Genomic DNA, 18,050 nt, shown 5'->3' with positions numbered 1-18,050 from the left:
GAAATGTCATCACCGAATCTCATCATTGATATCCTTACAACTTGAATTTTAATCCACTTTTGAATCTTTCTTTTATTTCCTTCATTGCTTCTTCAGTGTATAGATTGAACAGTACCCAAAAGACTACATCCCAATCTTACACCCTTTTTAATCTCAGCACATCGTTCTTTGTGTCTCACTCTTATCATTCCCTCTTGGTTCTTACACATGTTGTGTATTACTCATCACTCCCTATAGCTTACCCCTATTTTACTCAGAATATTGAACATCTTACAACATTTTGCATTGTTGAACACTTTCTCCAAGTCAAGAAATCCTATGCATGTGTCTTGATTTTTCTTTACTCTTGCTTTCATTATCCACCACAATATCAGAATTGCCTCACTGGTCCCTTACCTAAAGCCAAACTGATAGTCACCCAGCACATCCTAAATTTTCTTTCCCATTCTTCTATATTATCCTTATCAGTAACCTGGATGCATGAGCTGTTAAGCTGATTGTGTGATAATTCTCGCACTTGTCAGCTCTACATGAATAGTCATTTTGTTGCCATTTCCCCATGATTTCAGAAATTCTGAAGGAATGTTGTCTATCTCTTGTGCCTTATTCAATCCTAAGCCCTCCACAGGTATTTTAAATTCTGATTCTATTAACAGTTCCCCTATCTCTTCTATATCGACTCTTGTTTCTTCTTCTATTGCGTCATCAGACAAGTCCTCCCCCTCACAGAGGCCTTCAGTCTACACTTTCCACCTCTCTGCTCTCTCCTCTGTATTTAAGAGAGGAATTCCCATTGCATTCTTAATGTTACCACCCTTGCTTTTAATTTCACTGAAAGTTGTTTTGACTTTTCTGTATTCTGAGTCAGTCCTTCTGACAATAATTTCTTTTCAATTTCTTCACATTTTTCCTGCACCCATTTCACCTTAGCTCCCCTGCACTTTCCATTTAATTTATTTCTAAGTGACCTGTATTTTCTCTATTTCTGAATTCTCTCAACATTTTTGTACTCCCTTCTTTCATCAATCAAAAGAAATATTTCTTGTATTACCTATGGTTTCTTCACCATCCTAGTTCCTTAGTACTTCTGTATCCTACTTCTTTGCGAACTGATTTTTCTGGACTAATCTCTTGAATTTCAGCCGACTTTTCATCACTAATAAATTGTGATCTGAGTCTATATCTGCTCTTGGGTATGCCTTACAATCCAGTATCTGATTTCGGAATCTCTGTCTGACCATGATATAATGTAACTGAAATCTTCCTATATCTTCTGGCCTTTTCCAAATATACCACCTACTCTTGTGGTTCTTGAATGGAGTTTTTGCTATTACTAGCTGAAATTTATAGCAGAACTCAATTTGTCTTTCTCCTCTCTTCTTCCTAGTACCAAGCCAAATTCTCCAGTAACTATTTCTTCTACTCCTTCCCTACGACTGCATTCCAATCGTCCACGACTGTTAGATTTTCATCTCCCTTTACATACTGAATTACCCACACAAATACTACCTCTACCTCTTCATCTTCGGCTTGCAACATCAGTGTGTATACTTGAACTACTGTTGTCACTGTTGGTTTGCTGTCAATTCCAGTGAAAACAGGATTCTCACTTGATTATTCACAGTAACTCACTCTCTGCCCTACTTTCCTGTTCATAATGAATCCTACCCTATTATACTATTTTATGCTGCTGTTGATATCACCATATACTCTCCTGACAAGAAATAATTGTCTTCTTTCCATTTCATATCACTGACTCCCACTATATCTAGATTGAGCCTTAGCATTTACCTTTCAAGATTTTTCTAGCTTCCCTACCATATTCAAATTTCTGATATTCCATGGCCCAAAATCGTACAACGTTATCCTTTCATTGGTTATTCAGTCTTTTTCCCATGGTCACCTCCCCTTGGCAGTCCCCTCTTGGAGATCCGAATGGGAGACTATTTCGGAATCTTTTGCCAATGAAGAGGTCATCATCACACTTTTTAAATTACAGGCCACATGTTCTGTGGATATACATTATGTGTCTTTAATGCAGTGAGTTCCATTGCCTTCTGTATTCTCATGCTGTTGATCATTTCTAATTCTTCCACCTTTAGGGGCAGTTTCCCAATTCAAGCTCCGTATGCTCCTCTGCACTCTTTGACAATGCCATTGGCAGAATGAGGGTGACTTCTTATCCCCAAAATCTTCAGCTGCCATTGCTGATGACATTTATTCATAATTTAAGCAGTGATGGCTTTCGAAACCGGGACCAAGGATGTTTCAATTAGTAATCAAAGATGCTACCCCTAGATAACATTGTTTATTGAAGATGTTTTGTTTAGCTGATTAGCAATAGAAGAAAACTGGTAAAGAACAGGAAGAAACATAGAAAAGACAGTACAATAACTAGCATCCATAATAAAACTGAGTTCTCACTTCAGTAACTCAACAGTTTACAAGTGGAAGGAAAACCCCTTATCACTGACTCATAGCATCTTGCATTAGATGATATGATGATCTGTCGTCTCATGTTGATGAAAGGGGAAGGGGCAAGCAGACAGCGCGAGATGATGATCTGTCATCTCATGTTGATGAAAGGGGAAGGGGCAAGCAGACAGCACAACAAAGGTGGGAGACTGCATGTGGCCCCAGGAAAGGGTGAGCTGCTAGTTCCGCACATTGGTGTTCACCATGGCAAAACCGTTGGCTTCAAGAGTCTTATCTGGTTATTTTGTACCCTCTCACTAATAAATAACTTTCTTCCTCAACAATGAGGAAACGGCATCCAAGGAAACAACTGTTCCTTTACCAGAATCCCACAATGGCCCTATAACAATCATGCTTAGAGGTGCAGACTTCTTATCATGGCTGCAAAGAAAAACAAACACACACACACACACACACACACACACACACACACACACACACACACACACAGAGTCAAGCACACCTTACGTACATGTGACCACCATCTCTGGCAGCTCATACCGGATCAAATTCCTGGTGCCGGTGATGGCAGTTGAGATGTGCTTGAATAAAAATGTGTGTGTGTGTGTGTGTGTGTGTGTGTGTGTGTGTGTGTGTGTGTGTGTGTGTGTGTGTGAGAGAGAGAGAGAGAGAGAGAGAGAGAGAGAGAGAGAGAGCCCGCGCGCACACACGTGCAAGCGCACGTGTGCCCTTGCGTGTTTGCATTTTCCTTTCTGAAGAGAGCTTTGGCATAAAGCTAAATGTGTAGAAATCTTTTTGTTGTGCCTATCTGCAACTCAAAGTGTCATCTGGAGGCTGTATGGTGCAAGTTGAAGACATCGTTTAATGTTGGGCGGTATATTTTTTTAAGAGGCGAGTCCTACCGATCCTGTCACTGGTAAATGCTATGAGAGTCTTTTGTGCACCAATGCATTCCAGTCCTTCTACAGCATGGATATGTGGGTATTGTCATTTTTACACAAGATGCTCTGCCCACACATTGTACAGCCAGTGAAGTGGCTGCTGGAGATGTATTTCAGAAATGATAGAATTATCAGATGTCATTTCACTATGGGCTTGCCATCCAAATCAACTGATCTTAATCTGTGTGACTTCTGGTTATCTGAATGATGTTGTGTTCAGTGCTACAATTACAAGCGTAGCTGAACTGAAAGCACACATTGCGCATTGTATTCTGAACGTAATCCCTGAGACACTCCAATCTGTTATGAAACATGCTGTTTCTCGATTTCAACTTGTGGCAGAAAATGGTGGACAGCATATTGAACATGTCTTGCGCCAGTCTCACGACAATTAGAAACTGATGTCATTTTGCTTTTTATGAGGTTCTGACCATAGGTCTGTTAGAAATTGATATCATTTTGCTTATTTTTTGCAGTCTCAGAATAATTACAATTGATTTTTCCATACAATGTGGTATAACCTTGTCATCGTAGATGGGCTTACCTAGCCACAACAGTGCCACAATTGTGAACTGCCGAACTTGACCAGTCATGCACATAGAACAGTACGGGTGGTGTAATGGGTAATTCAAACCATAGCTGTCATATAGGGATTCACAGTCACTTGTAGTGACAGCACCATCTACTGATAAAATTTTCATTCCACGATGTTTCCCCCTGCATCAATAATATGCTGTTCAAATTTAATGTCATTCTGAGCAGTGTTTCTCTTTCTACATCATTCTGAAGCTGGATCTTTAATTATGAACACCATGTATATAATGTGGAAACAAATATGAAAAAGCCACTAATTAAGTATCAAGCATATATATAAGCAAAAACTTTAATGGAATATACTTTTAGATGTAAAAATTGATAACATAATAAGTGGTAATAACATCAGTATATGCTTGGTTACAATGATGCACGATTCCTGCAATAAGTAAATCGCTATAATATTTATTGCCCATGACATAACAAAATTGTTTTTAAGACTTAGGCTTTGTACCTCTTTACATTATTTACTACATTGAAACATAGGAATTAAGAAATTTAGAGCTTAAAAATAATTTTCTGATTCTTTTTGAATCATGAATCATCAAAACATGAAATGTCAAGACTCAATAGTCTGGTCCAAATACAGTATGTTATCTGCCAGATGAATCACAGTTTCACACAGAAATTTTTATCACAATAACACAGAAATTATTCATCACATAACTCAGAAGTCAATACTCTCAGTTAATATTTTAATTTTCTTGCTGCTATAATAACAATAATATGAATATAAATAATGTGGAAATACATTCATAGACTCTAGAAGCAATTAAAGACAAGCAAATATCTTAAATTTAAACAAAAAGGTTCATACCTTCAATGCATTCATTATCTCCAAACATTGAGGTGACATCATCTACTGATAAATGTGAAATATCATGTGATGAACAAAATTTCACATGGATGCCTATGACTACGGCAACGATGAAAGGTACACTCCCCATAATGTTGAACCGTGTTACGTACAACCTGCAAAATAAAACAGGCACTTCACTACCAACATGAGTGTCATTATGCTTACATACAGTCAATTAATTTATTGTTATAGTAGGAGAAGAGAATGGAGAAGAGTGTTAGTCCTTCTCAGTCATTCAGATATTGTGTGGCACAAATACTATAATGAAGAATAGCCTTGCAGAAAGTAGAACATGACAAATATACACTGACTGACAGAGCAGCTACTGAAGGAAACATCTGTAACAGAGACTAACAACCCATTTATAACCAGTGTTAACTACTCACACGGATGATTATGAGAATTATTTCTAGATTCCTACATATCAGGAGAAAATCAGGTACCCGGGGGAAAAAAGTGCTTTTCCTCTTACATTACTTAGCTGCTGTTTTCATCTAACATTTAGTGACTCAGCAGTGATATAATCTGGGTTCAAACCTTAGTCCTAGGTTTATCACCTGGCACTCATCGCTTCTTTCAGTTTTGGCAATATTTATCCGTGTCAAAAATGTTGAGCTGCATCACGGTTTGGAGTACGTGTTAGACTATACGTCCTTTATAAGTGACTACTCAATGTTCAGAGGGAGGCAAAGGCAGATTCACCTCAAAGTGAGCAGTGCCTAGTAAAATACTGTGGGGTTTCAAATTAACCTTCAGGATGATGACAGATTATATGTTTAATATAGCATTAGTGTCACCAGAACTTACATCTGTTATACATAGCAGTGAGTACTTTCTTTATTTTGAAAATCAGGGGCTTTTCAATTTACTGCTTGATGTCTGCCGACAACATGTTCATCAGAACACAACCCTTAATTTCTGAATTCTAGATGTGGACACTATTTCTGTATAGAAATTATATTTACTTCTGGTATTGTGGTGATAACTTTCACAACTCGTCCTACATTCATTCTTATTATCAACGAGAAATACCATTAAAGGGTGCACGTGTTGGCACATTTAGATCAAGGTTCCCAGAGTGCCCTCTGGAAAATTTCAGTTATCACCCTTACATAATGTCCTTATTGCACACTTTTGTGGAAAAAAATAGTTTTTGACTTTATCAGCATCACCCCGGAAGAATGTACTGTAGAAAAGTTTTGAATGAAAATATGCCAACCATCTCATATTGCATCAACAAGAATATCTAGGAATTTATCATACAGCCTTTTGTGTTTGGAATGACAGAAAACGACTTTTCCTACAATTAAAGAATTACATTACTTGCTAAAATGGTTCAAATTGCTCTGAGCTCTATGGGACTTAACTGCTGAGCTCATCAGTCTCCTAGAACTTAGAACTACTTAAACCTAACTAACCTAAGGATATGACACACATCCATGCCCGAGGCAGGATTCGAACCTGCGACCGTAGCGGTCACACGGCTCCAGACGGTAGCGTCTAGAACCGCTCGGCCACACCAGCCAGCCATTATTTGCCTATTCTATTAATTTCCATATCATAGTAGACTTGATTTACAAAAGGGGAATGCTGTTAACAACATACCACTTTAGTAAGCCTTGTAGAACTTTTACTAACTACACAATACCAGGCATTGGTATGTTCACAGAAAATATGAACAGGTTAATTTTTCTAGTTTAGTTCTACCAGAAGTGAGTTCACAACAGCAAATCGTCACCTTACTACGTCCAGGTAACTTAAAATAGCAGTTACCAAAAGATATGCATTTGAAAATTTCTCAGAATAATAAACCTTCACTGTACCGGCACATTAAGTATTTGAAATAATTTTTATGTGATGTATTTTTTTTAATTTGAAAACATCAGCAGTTTTGGTTTGTTCTGATTTTCCTTTAAAAACTAATTTCCTTTTACAAAAAATGGAGATATCTAGTTGTTGCAATGGTCCAGATGGTGTGTTACCTACTTGTAATTTCCAAACTAAACATATTTATTTCCAAAGAAATGCATAGTAATGTTGAAACAGGTGAGAACTGTTCTACTCATACACTATAACATTAAATGACATCTTAAAACATACCAAAATGTTTGAAAATAAATGTCATTGTCAGAGGTCATTCACGGCATCTTCAGATGTCTTACATCCTTCTGGATCTCCTTGATGTGATACGTTTTTGTAAAATGGCCAATATCTTAATCCTAGTGTGGAAAGCATTGATTTGACCACTCAAACAAGGACTAAGGATCACTGTGCTTCTCCTTTGGTACAGACATGATTGACATGTACAAAGATTTGGCATCTGTACACACAGATTTATATAGGGAGCATGTGATTGTTATATCAAGCGATGGAATTAGAAATTTTTTTTTGCTCCAGAGGGACAACTGTAGGATTCAACATCAGCAGAACTTCTTCACTCGGGTTTTCGGATGTTCTTTTTTTCATTACTATATCCACAAAAGTTTTATGTATTCCAAGTGTTTACAGAAACATTTTCTTACAAACTCAGCACTGTTCTCTTCTCACAGCAAGCAGAAGACAACAGTGAAGTTTATGTTTGAATTTCCTTGTGTGCTAGTCTTTGTAATGAAGCATATTATTATTATTATTATTATTATTATTATTATTATTATTATTATTATTATATCTTCACCTGTTTGTCTCTATAAGCAGTAGCGAGCAGATGTATGAAGAGTTCCGCCGCATTAACATTGTTCAAAAATGTGTGTTCTAACCGGACATTACAAAAGTGATAAAAAGTTATTAGGAAGATGAAGTTTATTAGTAATCACATCTGTTCATCATTTCACTCGCACCAAGAATCCTGCATCAAGAGGATCGAAGCAGACAAGAAGAATTTGTGTAAGCAGAGTAGGGGTGATCCGGAACCAATATTGTCATACCAAGCTCTATGCACAATAGCAGTAACAGAAAAAAGAAGTATGTACATTTAAATGATGAATGATAACCAAAAACTGCACTGACTTCAGAGGTCTGTTGATATTATTGCCAGTTCACTCAGGATATGTGTATCTTCCAATTTTTTTGATTATTCAAGCAGCAATTATTAATAAGTTTCCATTATATTTTACCCTCACCCCCATATTCTATGCCATTATTAATCTTTCTGAACATCTTGTCCACACTATTGTGATAAAATCTCTTTTCATCTCTTGCACCTCTAATTATATGATATTTCAAAAATGTTCAGCCTTTCTGCATGTGTTCACTTTCTATAAGAAATCTTTTGCCAGATGTCTTGACATGGATCTTTCATGCACACACCTGGAACATGCTACTTTCTGATGGAAACTGCTGTCTAGCTTTGGAAGTTTTGAATGTTTTAAATTTTATTTCGAATGTTGCTTCATGGAAGTGTGCTTCTCTCATGCCTTTTAAGATTATGTTCTTTAAAAGGCTATACATCAGTAACGTCATCTTCATTTGCTCTTTCCAATGGCTCTTGTTCTATATCATTAGCGTTTAAATGCTTCGAACTAACACTCTCTCTTCTTAGTGGCTCTTCATCTGATTCATCATTAGACATTTCAGATGGTGAATCTGAACTGTTACTAAACTGGCAGGCAAAGTAGGAGGCAAACTGGCTGATTTGTGTGGTTTTATTCTAAGAACATGCAAAGAGCCAATAGTACATACAGAAGTATGAACTAGTTTACTGGTTCATGGAATACATAACAGTGGCAAAGTGCTTATCCCTTACTGGCCAGAATATAAGTTCAATTGTGATACATATTGTATATTTCATTTCCATTTTCTGAAAGAACAAAGCATTTTAACTGCTACCCATTACCTTTGTACAAAAAATAATAAGAAATGTTACAAAACTCTTACTCCATTTGGCTTTTTTATATCTCTCCCATACTTAGATCATGAAACAGTTCTGGAATTCCCAGGTTTCCTAACATATAACTTGACACTCTTGTTTTACATAGGCTCACCTCTGAAATGCAAGCTGCTTTCACTCCACTGGACCTCTTCAGGGATGACAAAAATTCTGGTTTGAAGAATGCATCTGTTGGTCATACATGCTGAGTATTACGTCTCTGCAGCTTTCCATCATATATTTTACCACTACTGGTCTCAGATAATCTGAGAAATTCTTCTCCTTTCCAGTTTATATGACCGAACTGTATAGTAACATTGTCACATGGCTGGTATCTAATTTTTTGTTCAATTTTGACTAAGTTCTTGTGGCTTTATTACCTGTGGACTGAAAGCTTTAGCACATGGATACCAGGGATCTTGTTTCCCTCGAGAATGCTCGTAGATTAGGTGACCCAAACTCTTTATTCCGTGGCGTGTTTCAATAAATGAGGAGTGCTAAACAGGTGTTTGTTTTATCCACTGAAGACTGTGCCCAAAACTACTTCTCTGGTACTGCTTGGCATCCCATAAAATTAAAAATAATAATAATAAAATAAAATAATAAAAGCAACAGTCCACTGACAGTAAATATTCTTGTTTTCAAGAAATAAACAAACATACCTGCAGCAATTCCCTATCCTGGATAGCTTGGCATTGTTTTCACTATAATGGGTTAATGTATCTCATTTCTTGAACGCCGTTATCAAACGTTAAATATTGGTATGTAATTCCTGATGTCTTGCATCATGTTTTCCAGAACTCAAATGCTCTAGCTTTCTTGTAACATCTTTCTATGCTAAGGTGGTGTCCACGAACTGATATGAGTTTCCTGTCAATTAACTGTACTGATATAATTATCTTTTGTCCTTTGATGACAATTCTTTCAGCACAGCAGTATTGTCCATAATGGAAAAAAATGACATTCCTGAGGCACTCCCTTAATTGTATCTGGAATTCCTTGCATTACATATGGTAGAAGTAATCATGATTCTTTATCTTTAAATTAAGTTTCTTTCAGGTAAATCAGAAATTCTTCACTGACAGATAAAACTGTCAGTATTTTTAGTCCTTCCAATTCTGCTTTATCTTCTTGTTCCTTGCAGTCTCTACTCAGAACATTGGCATATCTGATTCTCCAGAATAAATTACTTTGAGAGCATAGGGAAAAAATTCAAAAATTCTACATTGCAGGAGAACCTTACAATGATTAAAAAAGGTCCCCAGTTGTTTATGATCAGTTTCAATAATCAATTTTTTGCCATAAATATATGCATGGATTTTTTTTAACTGTCACCCCCTCACCATCTATTTGTGGATATAACTGTTGTGGTGGTGATATTGACTTTGCAGCATATGCAACTGGTTCTTCACCTTGCAATAGGACAGCTCCTATTGCTTTCTAGCTGGTGTCAACTGACAATTTCACCTCTTTACTTGCATCATAATAACAAAGTACTGGAGGGTTGTGAGACATTCTTTTATCTTGTTAAGACCTTGCTCCCGTGCCAAATCCCATTTCCTTTCAGCTTCTTTCCTTAGGTGCTAGCGCAATGGGTCTGTCAGTTCAGAAAGATTTGGTATATATTCCTAAAAGATGTTGGAGCCGCTTCTTATTTTGAGGAGCTTGAAGTTCATTAATGGTACTTTCTTTATCAGGATGAAGTCCATCTTCTGCTAAAATATGTCCTAAGAATTTAATTTCTGGCCCACCAAATTCGCATTTGTTTTTATTCAGTTTAATGCCTGCATCTCTGTAGAACTTGCTTAATTGCTTCACTAAGTTCATTTATTATATTTGCACAAAACAAAATTTCATTGACAAAAACATTCCACATTCTTTGATTACATTTAGGATTTTAGGTATGACTTGCTGAAAAATTTCTGGGGCTGAGACTAAACCATATGGTAATATTAAGCCAAACAGTAATGTTGTGCACATGAATCTGCCCCATGACGTGCAAAACATTAAATAAGTTCTGTCTGTAACTGATTTGCCAAAATTCTTTTGCACACTTTAAAAAGTGAAATATTTTGTTTCCCTCACCACTGTACTAACTTTCTTCATTGTCTCTATTGGATACTGGTGTCAAAGAATGTTTTTATTAATTTCACTTGGATCCAAGCAAATATGAAGTTTCCCTTTTTTTGTAAGAGTATCATACATCAGGGTGTCTACAGATTTTCAGAGGATCAGATTCATGACATTTTTATTACCTCTTTAGTTACATTCACAATCTCTCGAAAAAAATGCATGGTACAAAGACAAAAATAGTTTTTTATTAACCTGAAAGCTGCTTGGAATGAATGCAGAATGTAATAATTCTTGTGCAACTTAAAATGTATAGCAGCATGAATAATGTAATTATATATGACTTGTAGTATACTATTCATCGAATGCTATAAAAACATTAAAATCTCACATTGGATGAGTTACAACTATTAATTCAGACATATTTATCACCACATCAACTATGTCAAATGTAAAACTTCACTGTAAAAGATTTAAAGTCTAAGTTTCTTACCTAAACTCAAAATTTCAACATCTGAAACTTCAGTGGCTTCTTTTGCTTTTCCTATAATCATTCATTTTTTTTTATTTTTAGCACTTATTTTTTGAACTGTTCTTTTACAACTGGCCACTTTATTTTTGTCAGATTTCTTCTTTTTAAGGTTTCTAATCTTTTTGATGGAGCATTCTTAACAGCTAGTAATGGCCACATTTAGTCGTTTCTCACTATTAAATAAATCACCTAATGATTGTATTGCTAACATTTCTTTCTGAATAACTGTACCACCTTTTAAGTTTTTGGCTAAAACTTCTTTGTTAACAGAAAAGTCTCAACTGCAGAATTTCCAGGAAACATTAACACCAGCTTCTGCACAAACTTTATTAAGTCATGGTTCATACTTTGCAGTAAATTCATCAGAAAATGATGAAGCTTGTCCTCCTTAGGATTGAATTGCTTCAGTTGTTTTTCCAAATATTCACAAAATTCAAAGTATTCTCTCTTCACTACATCAGCTACTGATGGAGTCACGTTTTGACACAAATTCTTCCAATGCAATTATCACTTGAGAATTTCTCAGGTGATAAACGTGAGCCATTTTTGTCTGTCTTTAATTTCAAGAGACTATTCTCAGCAAATTTTAGATACAGACTTTGTAAAAACCTGTGCACACATGTCCGAAAATATGTATATCCCTTACTGTATAGTTCTTGCTAGCAGCCGTACTCATGTTCATTTCCAGCTGTGCAGCATGCTATGAACCAGTGTTTACTGCACTATTATCTGCTCTGTCACTGAATGTGCTCTCACTATTTGTGCTCTGTTGTGTTATTATTGTTTTTCATTATTTAACATGTCAATTTCGATATCACGAAGTATTTAATTGATGATTACATCCATTGTGCACATTGCTGCTTTCGTGGAAGCTCAAAGCACAAGTCTGTGTCACCTGTACTGCATACTTACAACACGTGGAGGTGGAGTCTGTCTCCCCCTCCCCCACACACTACACCTCTTCCCATAGCGAACACTGTGCACTCTATCCACTCTCCCCCCCAACAGACGCCAGGTTATAGTCTAGAAGTAGCACTAACATAGTGTGGGAAATGTTTTGGCTAGTGAGAAATAAGTTTAACTCTGATCATCCTTAGCACAATTAAAATGAGATTAAAATTGCAGTGGTTTTACATTAATTATTAAAAACCTTTAAGGGAATGTCTTTCTTAAAAAGACATGGATTAAAAGGGATTTCAACAGATGAGAAAGAGGAAAGGAATAAAAACCAGATTTCAACAGATGAGAAAGAGGAAAGGAATAAAAACGAAGTGCTAAATATAACGTTTTTGGGGTAGCTAACCTACTATTCCCTTCTATAACCACACCTGACTGACACACAAAACAAAAGTCATGACCACCCACTCAATTTCATGACTTTCATGACCTGTAGACACCCTGTAAACTGAGGTGATGGAAATCATAGGATACATCCTACTGTGTCGGACCTCCTTTTGCTTAGTGTAGTGCAGCAACCCGACGTTGCACAGAATCAATAAGGTGTCGGAAGTCCCATACAGAAATATTGAGGCATGTTGCCTTCATAGACATCCATAATTGCAAATGTGTTGCCAATGCAGAACTTTGTGCATGAACTAACATCTCAATTATGTCACATATATGTTCAGCATGATTCATGTCATGATTTGGATGGCCAAACCATTCACTTGAATTGTCTAGAATGTTCTTCAAAAAAATGGCAAACAATTATGGCCCCTTAAAAATTTCATCGTTGTTTGGAAACATGAAGTCCATGAATGGCTGCAAGTGGTCTCCAAGTAATCTATCAATCATTTCCAGTCAATGATCATTTCACTTTGACCAATGGACCCAGTTCATTCCATGTAAACACATTACACATGGTTACTAGCTTGCACAGTTCCTTGTTGACATCTTAGGTCCATAGCTTCTGGAGTCTGCACCACATTCAAACCTTCTCATCAGCTCTTACCAAATGAAATCATGACTTCTCTGACCAAGCCACAGTTTTCCAGTCATTTAAGGTCTGACCAATATGGTCCCTGACCCAGGAGAGGCCCTGCAGACAACATTGTGCTTTTAGCAAAGACCTTCATGCCAGTCATCTGCTGCCATAGTCCATTAATAACAAACTTTGCTACACTGCCCTAACAGATACCTTTGTCACATGTCCCACATTGATTTATGCTGTTAATTCATACAGTGTAACTTTTCTAACTAATTAATGGAAAATCTCATATAAAGATGTGAAACAATTACTAACAACGAGATAGAGAGGCTGGCCAGTACTTACCTCAGCTCAGTACAGCCGATAGAAACACAAAAAACAACCGAAAATTTAAGTTCCTAGTTTTCGGAATAAATGTTCCTTCATCAGGGAGGAGACAGGGGAAAGAAAGGGAAGAAGGGAAAGTGGATTTAGTTACTCACAACCCAGGTTATGAAGCAACAGGGAAAGGAAAACAGGGAGGGTAGCAAGGATGGAGGCATGGTTGTCAGAGGGAAGCCAAAGATATTCTACTGTAGGTACTGTGCCAGCTTCAAACCAAAGAGGACGCATACAGAAGTAAAGAGGTGTATAGTATAAAGATGTAGGATGAAAAGATGCATGAATGGCTAAAGAGGAAAGGGAAAGAGGAGAAGACTGAAGAGTAAATGGGAGTGAGGTTGTTGAACGTAGGTTCAGTCCAGGGGTATGGCGGGATGAAAGGATGTGTTGGAGTGTAAGTTCCCATCTCCGCAGTTCAGAGGGACTGGTGTTGGGTGGGAGAAGCCAAATGGCACATATGGTGTAGCAGGTTCCTAGGTCCCTAGAATTACGCTGGAGGGCATGCTCCGCTACTGGGTATTGGGCATCTCCTAGGCGGACAGTTCGTCTGCGTCCGTTCATGCGCTCAGCCAGTTTAGTTGTTGTCATACCAATGTAAAAGGCTGTGCAGTGCAGGCATGTCAGCTGATAAATGACGTGTAGTTTCACACGTGGCCCTGCCTTGAATTATGCATGTTTTACCAGTAGCGGGGCTGGAGTAGGTGGTTGTGGGGGGGATGCATGGGGCAGGTTTTGCAGCGGGGTCGGTCACAGGGGTAGGAACTGCTGGGTAGAGAAGGTAGTCTGGGAATATTGTAGGGTTTAACAAGGATGTTACGGAGGTTAGGGGGACGACGAAAGGCAACTCTGGGTGGTGTGGGGAGAATTTTGTCAGGGGTTGACTTGAGAAAGTCATATCCCTGGCGGAGTAATTTATTGATGTATTCGAGGCCAGGATAATATTGGGTGAGAAGAGGGATGCTTCTGTGTGGTTTGAGGGTAGGAATATTGTTGTTGGACGGGGAGGAATGTATTGCTCGAGAGATCTGTCTGCAGGATAGTTGCGGGAGAGGAAAGCACTGGTCAGGTTATTGGTGTAATTGTTGAGGGATTCGTCACTGGAGCAGATACGTTTGCCACGAATACCTAGGCGGTAGGGAAGGGAGCGTTTGATGTGGAATGGATGGCAGCTATCAAAGTGAAGGTACTGTTGTTTGTTGGTGGGTTTGATATGGACAGAGGTGTGGATGTGGGCTTCAACAAGATGAAGGTCTACATAAAGGAAGGTGGCTTGGGTTTTGGAGAAGGACCAGGTGAAATTCAGATTCGAAAAGGAGTTGAGATTATGGAGGAAATTAAGGAGTGTTTCTTCACCATGAGTCCAGACCACAAAGATGTCATCTATAAACCTATACCAGGCCAGGGGAAGCAGCTGTTGAGTCTTCAGGAAAGCCTCCTCCATGCGGCCCATGAAGAGGTTGGCATAGGACGGAGCCATCCTGGTTCCCATGGCAGTTCCCCTGATTTGTTTGTAGGTCTGGCCTTCAAAAGTGAAGTAATTATGGGTGAGGATGAAGTTGGTAAGTGTGATAAGGAACGAGGTTTTTGGAAGATCTTAGGGTGGGCGTTGGGAGAGGTAGTGCTCAAGGGCAGAGAGACCATGGGTGTGTGGGATGTTTGTGTAAAGGTATGTAGCATCTATGGTGACAAGAAAGGTTTCAGGTGGGAGAGGAGTGGGAATGGATTTGAGGCATTCTAGGAACTGGTTTGTGTCCTTGATGTAGGATGGGAGCCTGCGGGTGATAGGTGATAGGACACAAAGAGAGAGGTAATGCCTAAAATTTGGTATTCTCGGCACACCCTTGATGCTGCGGGCTTGGATATTGAATTCGCTAATTATTCCCAAACAGGACTGTCCCATGTGTCTAGCTCTAACTACCATTCTGCCTTCAGAATCTGTTAAACCCTGACATACGGCCACAATCATGTTGGAAACCTATTCATATAAATTATCTGGGCACAAATGAAAATTCCGTCAATTCCATTTTATACCTTGCATATGTGACACTATAGCCATCTGTAAATGTTCATATTGTCGCGTCTTAACTCCTGGCACCTCAATGTGGTTGAAACTGCATATTTAGCTTGTTCTACAAGCTTGATTAGTCCCATTTCGAACTTTAGTCAAATCTCATATTTGGTCTCTCAATTTATGTGGGATCCTCCTCGAATAGTGAATCTTTAAGTCAGGATCTTCATTGAGGACTGTGTCATAAAAAAAATCTTTAACACATCCCAAGCCTGATAAAATTTTCTCATCAGGAATGTAGACTGCTGGCACATTTACTTTTACCTGCTGATTCTTTTTATCAGATTCAGTTTCGAACATGTTTATTGTCCTAAGATTACATGAAAAATCAGGTTCCACCACTACAAAGTTCACATCTGCTAGCCTATTTCCAATGGTACAGAAGAGTGTGGCTCCTCTCACAACATCTACCTTACCTTTATTACAGGTAAGATGTTTTTTTTGTCTTCAAATCTGATATTAAGGCACACACTTTGTTTGCTATTTTTTCTGGTTATGACAATAAGAAGTGCACCAGTGTTGTGTTCGGCTTTGGCTTTTACTCTTACATTAATTTTTAAAAAATTACAATTTTACACCAGTTCTTGTCAAAATTATAATCATTTCACTGGAAGATTGGCTTTCGCCTATAGCCACATTTTTAACCATTTTTACTTTACTTTTACACTTGTTTGCAATATTGACCATTTGGCGACAATTCTGACATTTGCTATCAAACCCCAAACATTTCTTAATGTGGTGACCTTGTACAGTTTTTTATTATTATTACTTTTACATTAGCACATTTTTTCCAACCATTTCTGGACTTGGGATTTGTTATTACATCTAACATTTCATTTCTGGGCTAATACACATGTTTTACAAATGTAATTTAAATTATCCAGAGTGAGATCTGTCAGGGTCAACACCATTTTTGTAATTTCTTCACTGCGAATACCTATGACTATTTTGTCTAGAAAAATTGTACTCAATAAGTTTCCGTATTAACAAGATTTACTTTTATTAATAACAGTAGTGTATAATTCATTCAAATGTTTCAACATTTCACCCTGTCTTTGTAGCAAGGAGTTGAATATTTACATCTGAAATGTAAATATATATAACTAAGGCATCACTACTAATCACGAACATAAATACTGCTACCTGCATATTTACTGGTTTGGAATTTATTAGGATTGATTTGTTGCTTCCACAGTTTCCAGACACTTCCTATGTTTTCTACACTCGCCATTAATGGTTTTGGTGGATGTAATCGCATCACAGGACTACTGCTTGTCAGAATTTCAGTTTCTGTATCTGTATTGGTGATGCTGCTGAACATTATATATGTAATAATGGCAAAGTGTGTATATCTTATTGTCCAGACTACATGTACAATCATGGAACATATTACACATGCTTGAGTATACTGTCTGTGTTACATTTAAACCATTCCCTACTTTTCAGCTTAAAAAAGATGCATAAAAAACGAAGATGATAATTTTTATGTTTCCACTTAGTGCCCATAGAAAATGAAGAAAACAGGAAAGAGAAATAAAGCACTGCAATACTATTTCTACACTACAGTACTCTAGAAGAATATTGTAATACATTGGTTCCCAACCTTTCTGTGACCATTATGCCTCAGTGTAATCAGATGTCAGTTAGTACACCCTCCAGCCCTGCCTTATCATACACCAACTCGCACCATCGTAATTAATTATTGATGCCAATGCCTTGTGTCTGACCACTGCCACTAATCATAATGACAATAATAATAATATTAATAATACTGTTGTGGTATCTGGTAGAATTGAACATTTGCTTCCAAATAAAATACATCTACACAGGATAGCTTGCAAATGTGGAAGGCTGAACAGTTAACTGTTGAGAGAGGCATGGAATTGTCTGTCTCACTCACATGGAATGTTCATATACCACTGTAAACGCGCTTTTGCGGGGACAGAATGCGAAGCTACATCACTCCCTTCCTAGTGTTAACAATATCGCATATTAAACTTCACACATTGCCATGCATGTGTTGCCACTGCTTGTTTTGAAACCTGGTATTATGCCACTGGAGCCAGTAGTTCCAGCAAAATGTGAGGCACCAGACTTCAGTGTCATTTTCTTCTCCGAGGCACCTGGTGTCTGTAATGTCTCATGGTGGCTCTGGGATATGAGACTGTTTCCGGGTGCTACATTCATATCTTCTCGTTCGCCTCCTGCAATCCTTGCGAAGTCCAAGGCATCGAAAAATGCGGGCTTGAGTTGGCCTAGTGTGACGGTGGTAGGCATACCATTTACTCTAACCTGGAATGTGTGGCCACCTCTGCTAATCACCAGACATGGTCCCTCATATGGTGGCAGCAACAGCTTGTGTACTGCATTGTGTAAG

General features: G+C 37.9%; 1 protein-coding gene across 6 annotated transcripts in view; it reads right to left on the bottom strand.

The window, feature by feature from the left end:
- Nucleotides 1–18,050, bottom strand: part of LOC126344778 (maternal effect protein staufen-like) — a 169,707-nt gene that overhangs the window by 103,085 nt on the left and 48,572 nt on the right. For all 6 annotated transcript variants that reach the window (XM_050002049.1, XM_050002051.1, XM_050002050.1 and 3 more), the window contains one exon: nucleotides 4,789–4,943. In XM_050002049.1, the coding sequence (XP_049858006.1) occupies nucleotides 4,789–4,943 (155 nt within the window). The remainder of the gene's footprint in view (nucleotides 1–4,788; nucleotides 4,944–18,050) is intronic.

The sequence above is a fragment of the Schistocerca gregaria genome, chromosome 1, assembly GCF_023897955.1.
Source record: "Schistocerca gregaria isolate iqSchGreg1 chromosome 1, iqSchGreg1.2, whole genome shotgun sequence".
NCBI classification, from domain to species: domain Eukaryota; kingdom Metazoa; phylum Arthropoda; class Insecta; order Orthoptera; family Acrididae; genus Schistocerca; species Schistocerca gregaria.
This window is presented reverse-complemented; position numbering and strand designations above follow the sequence as displayed.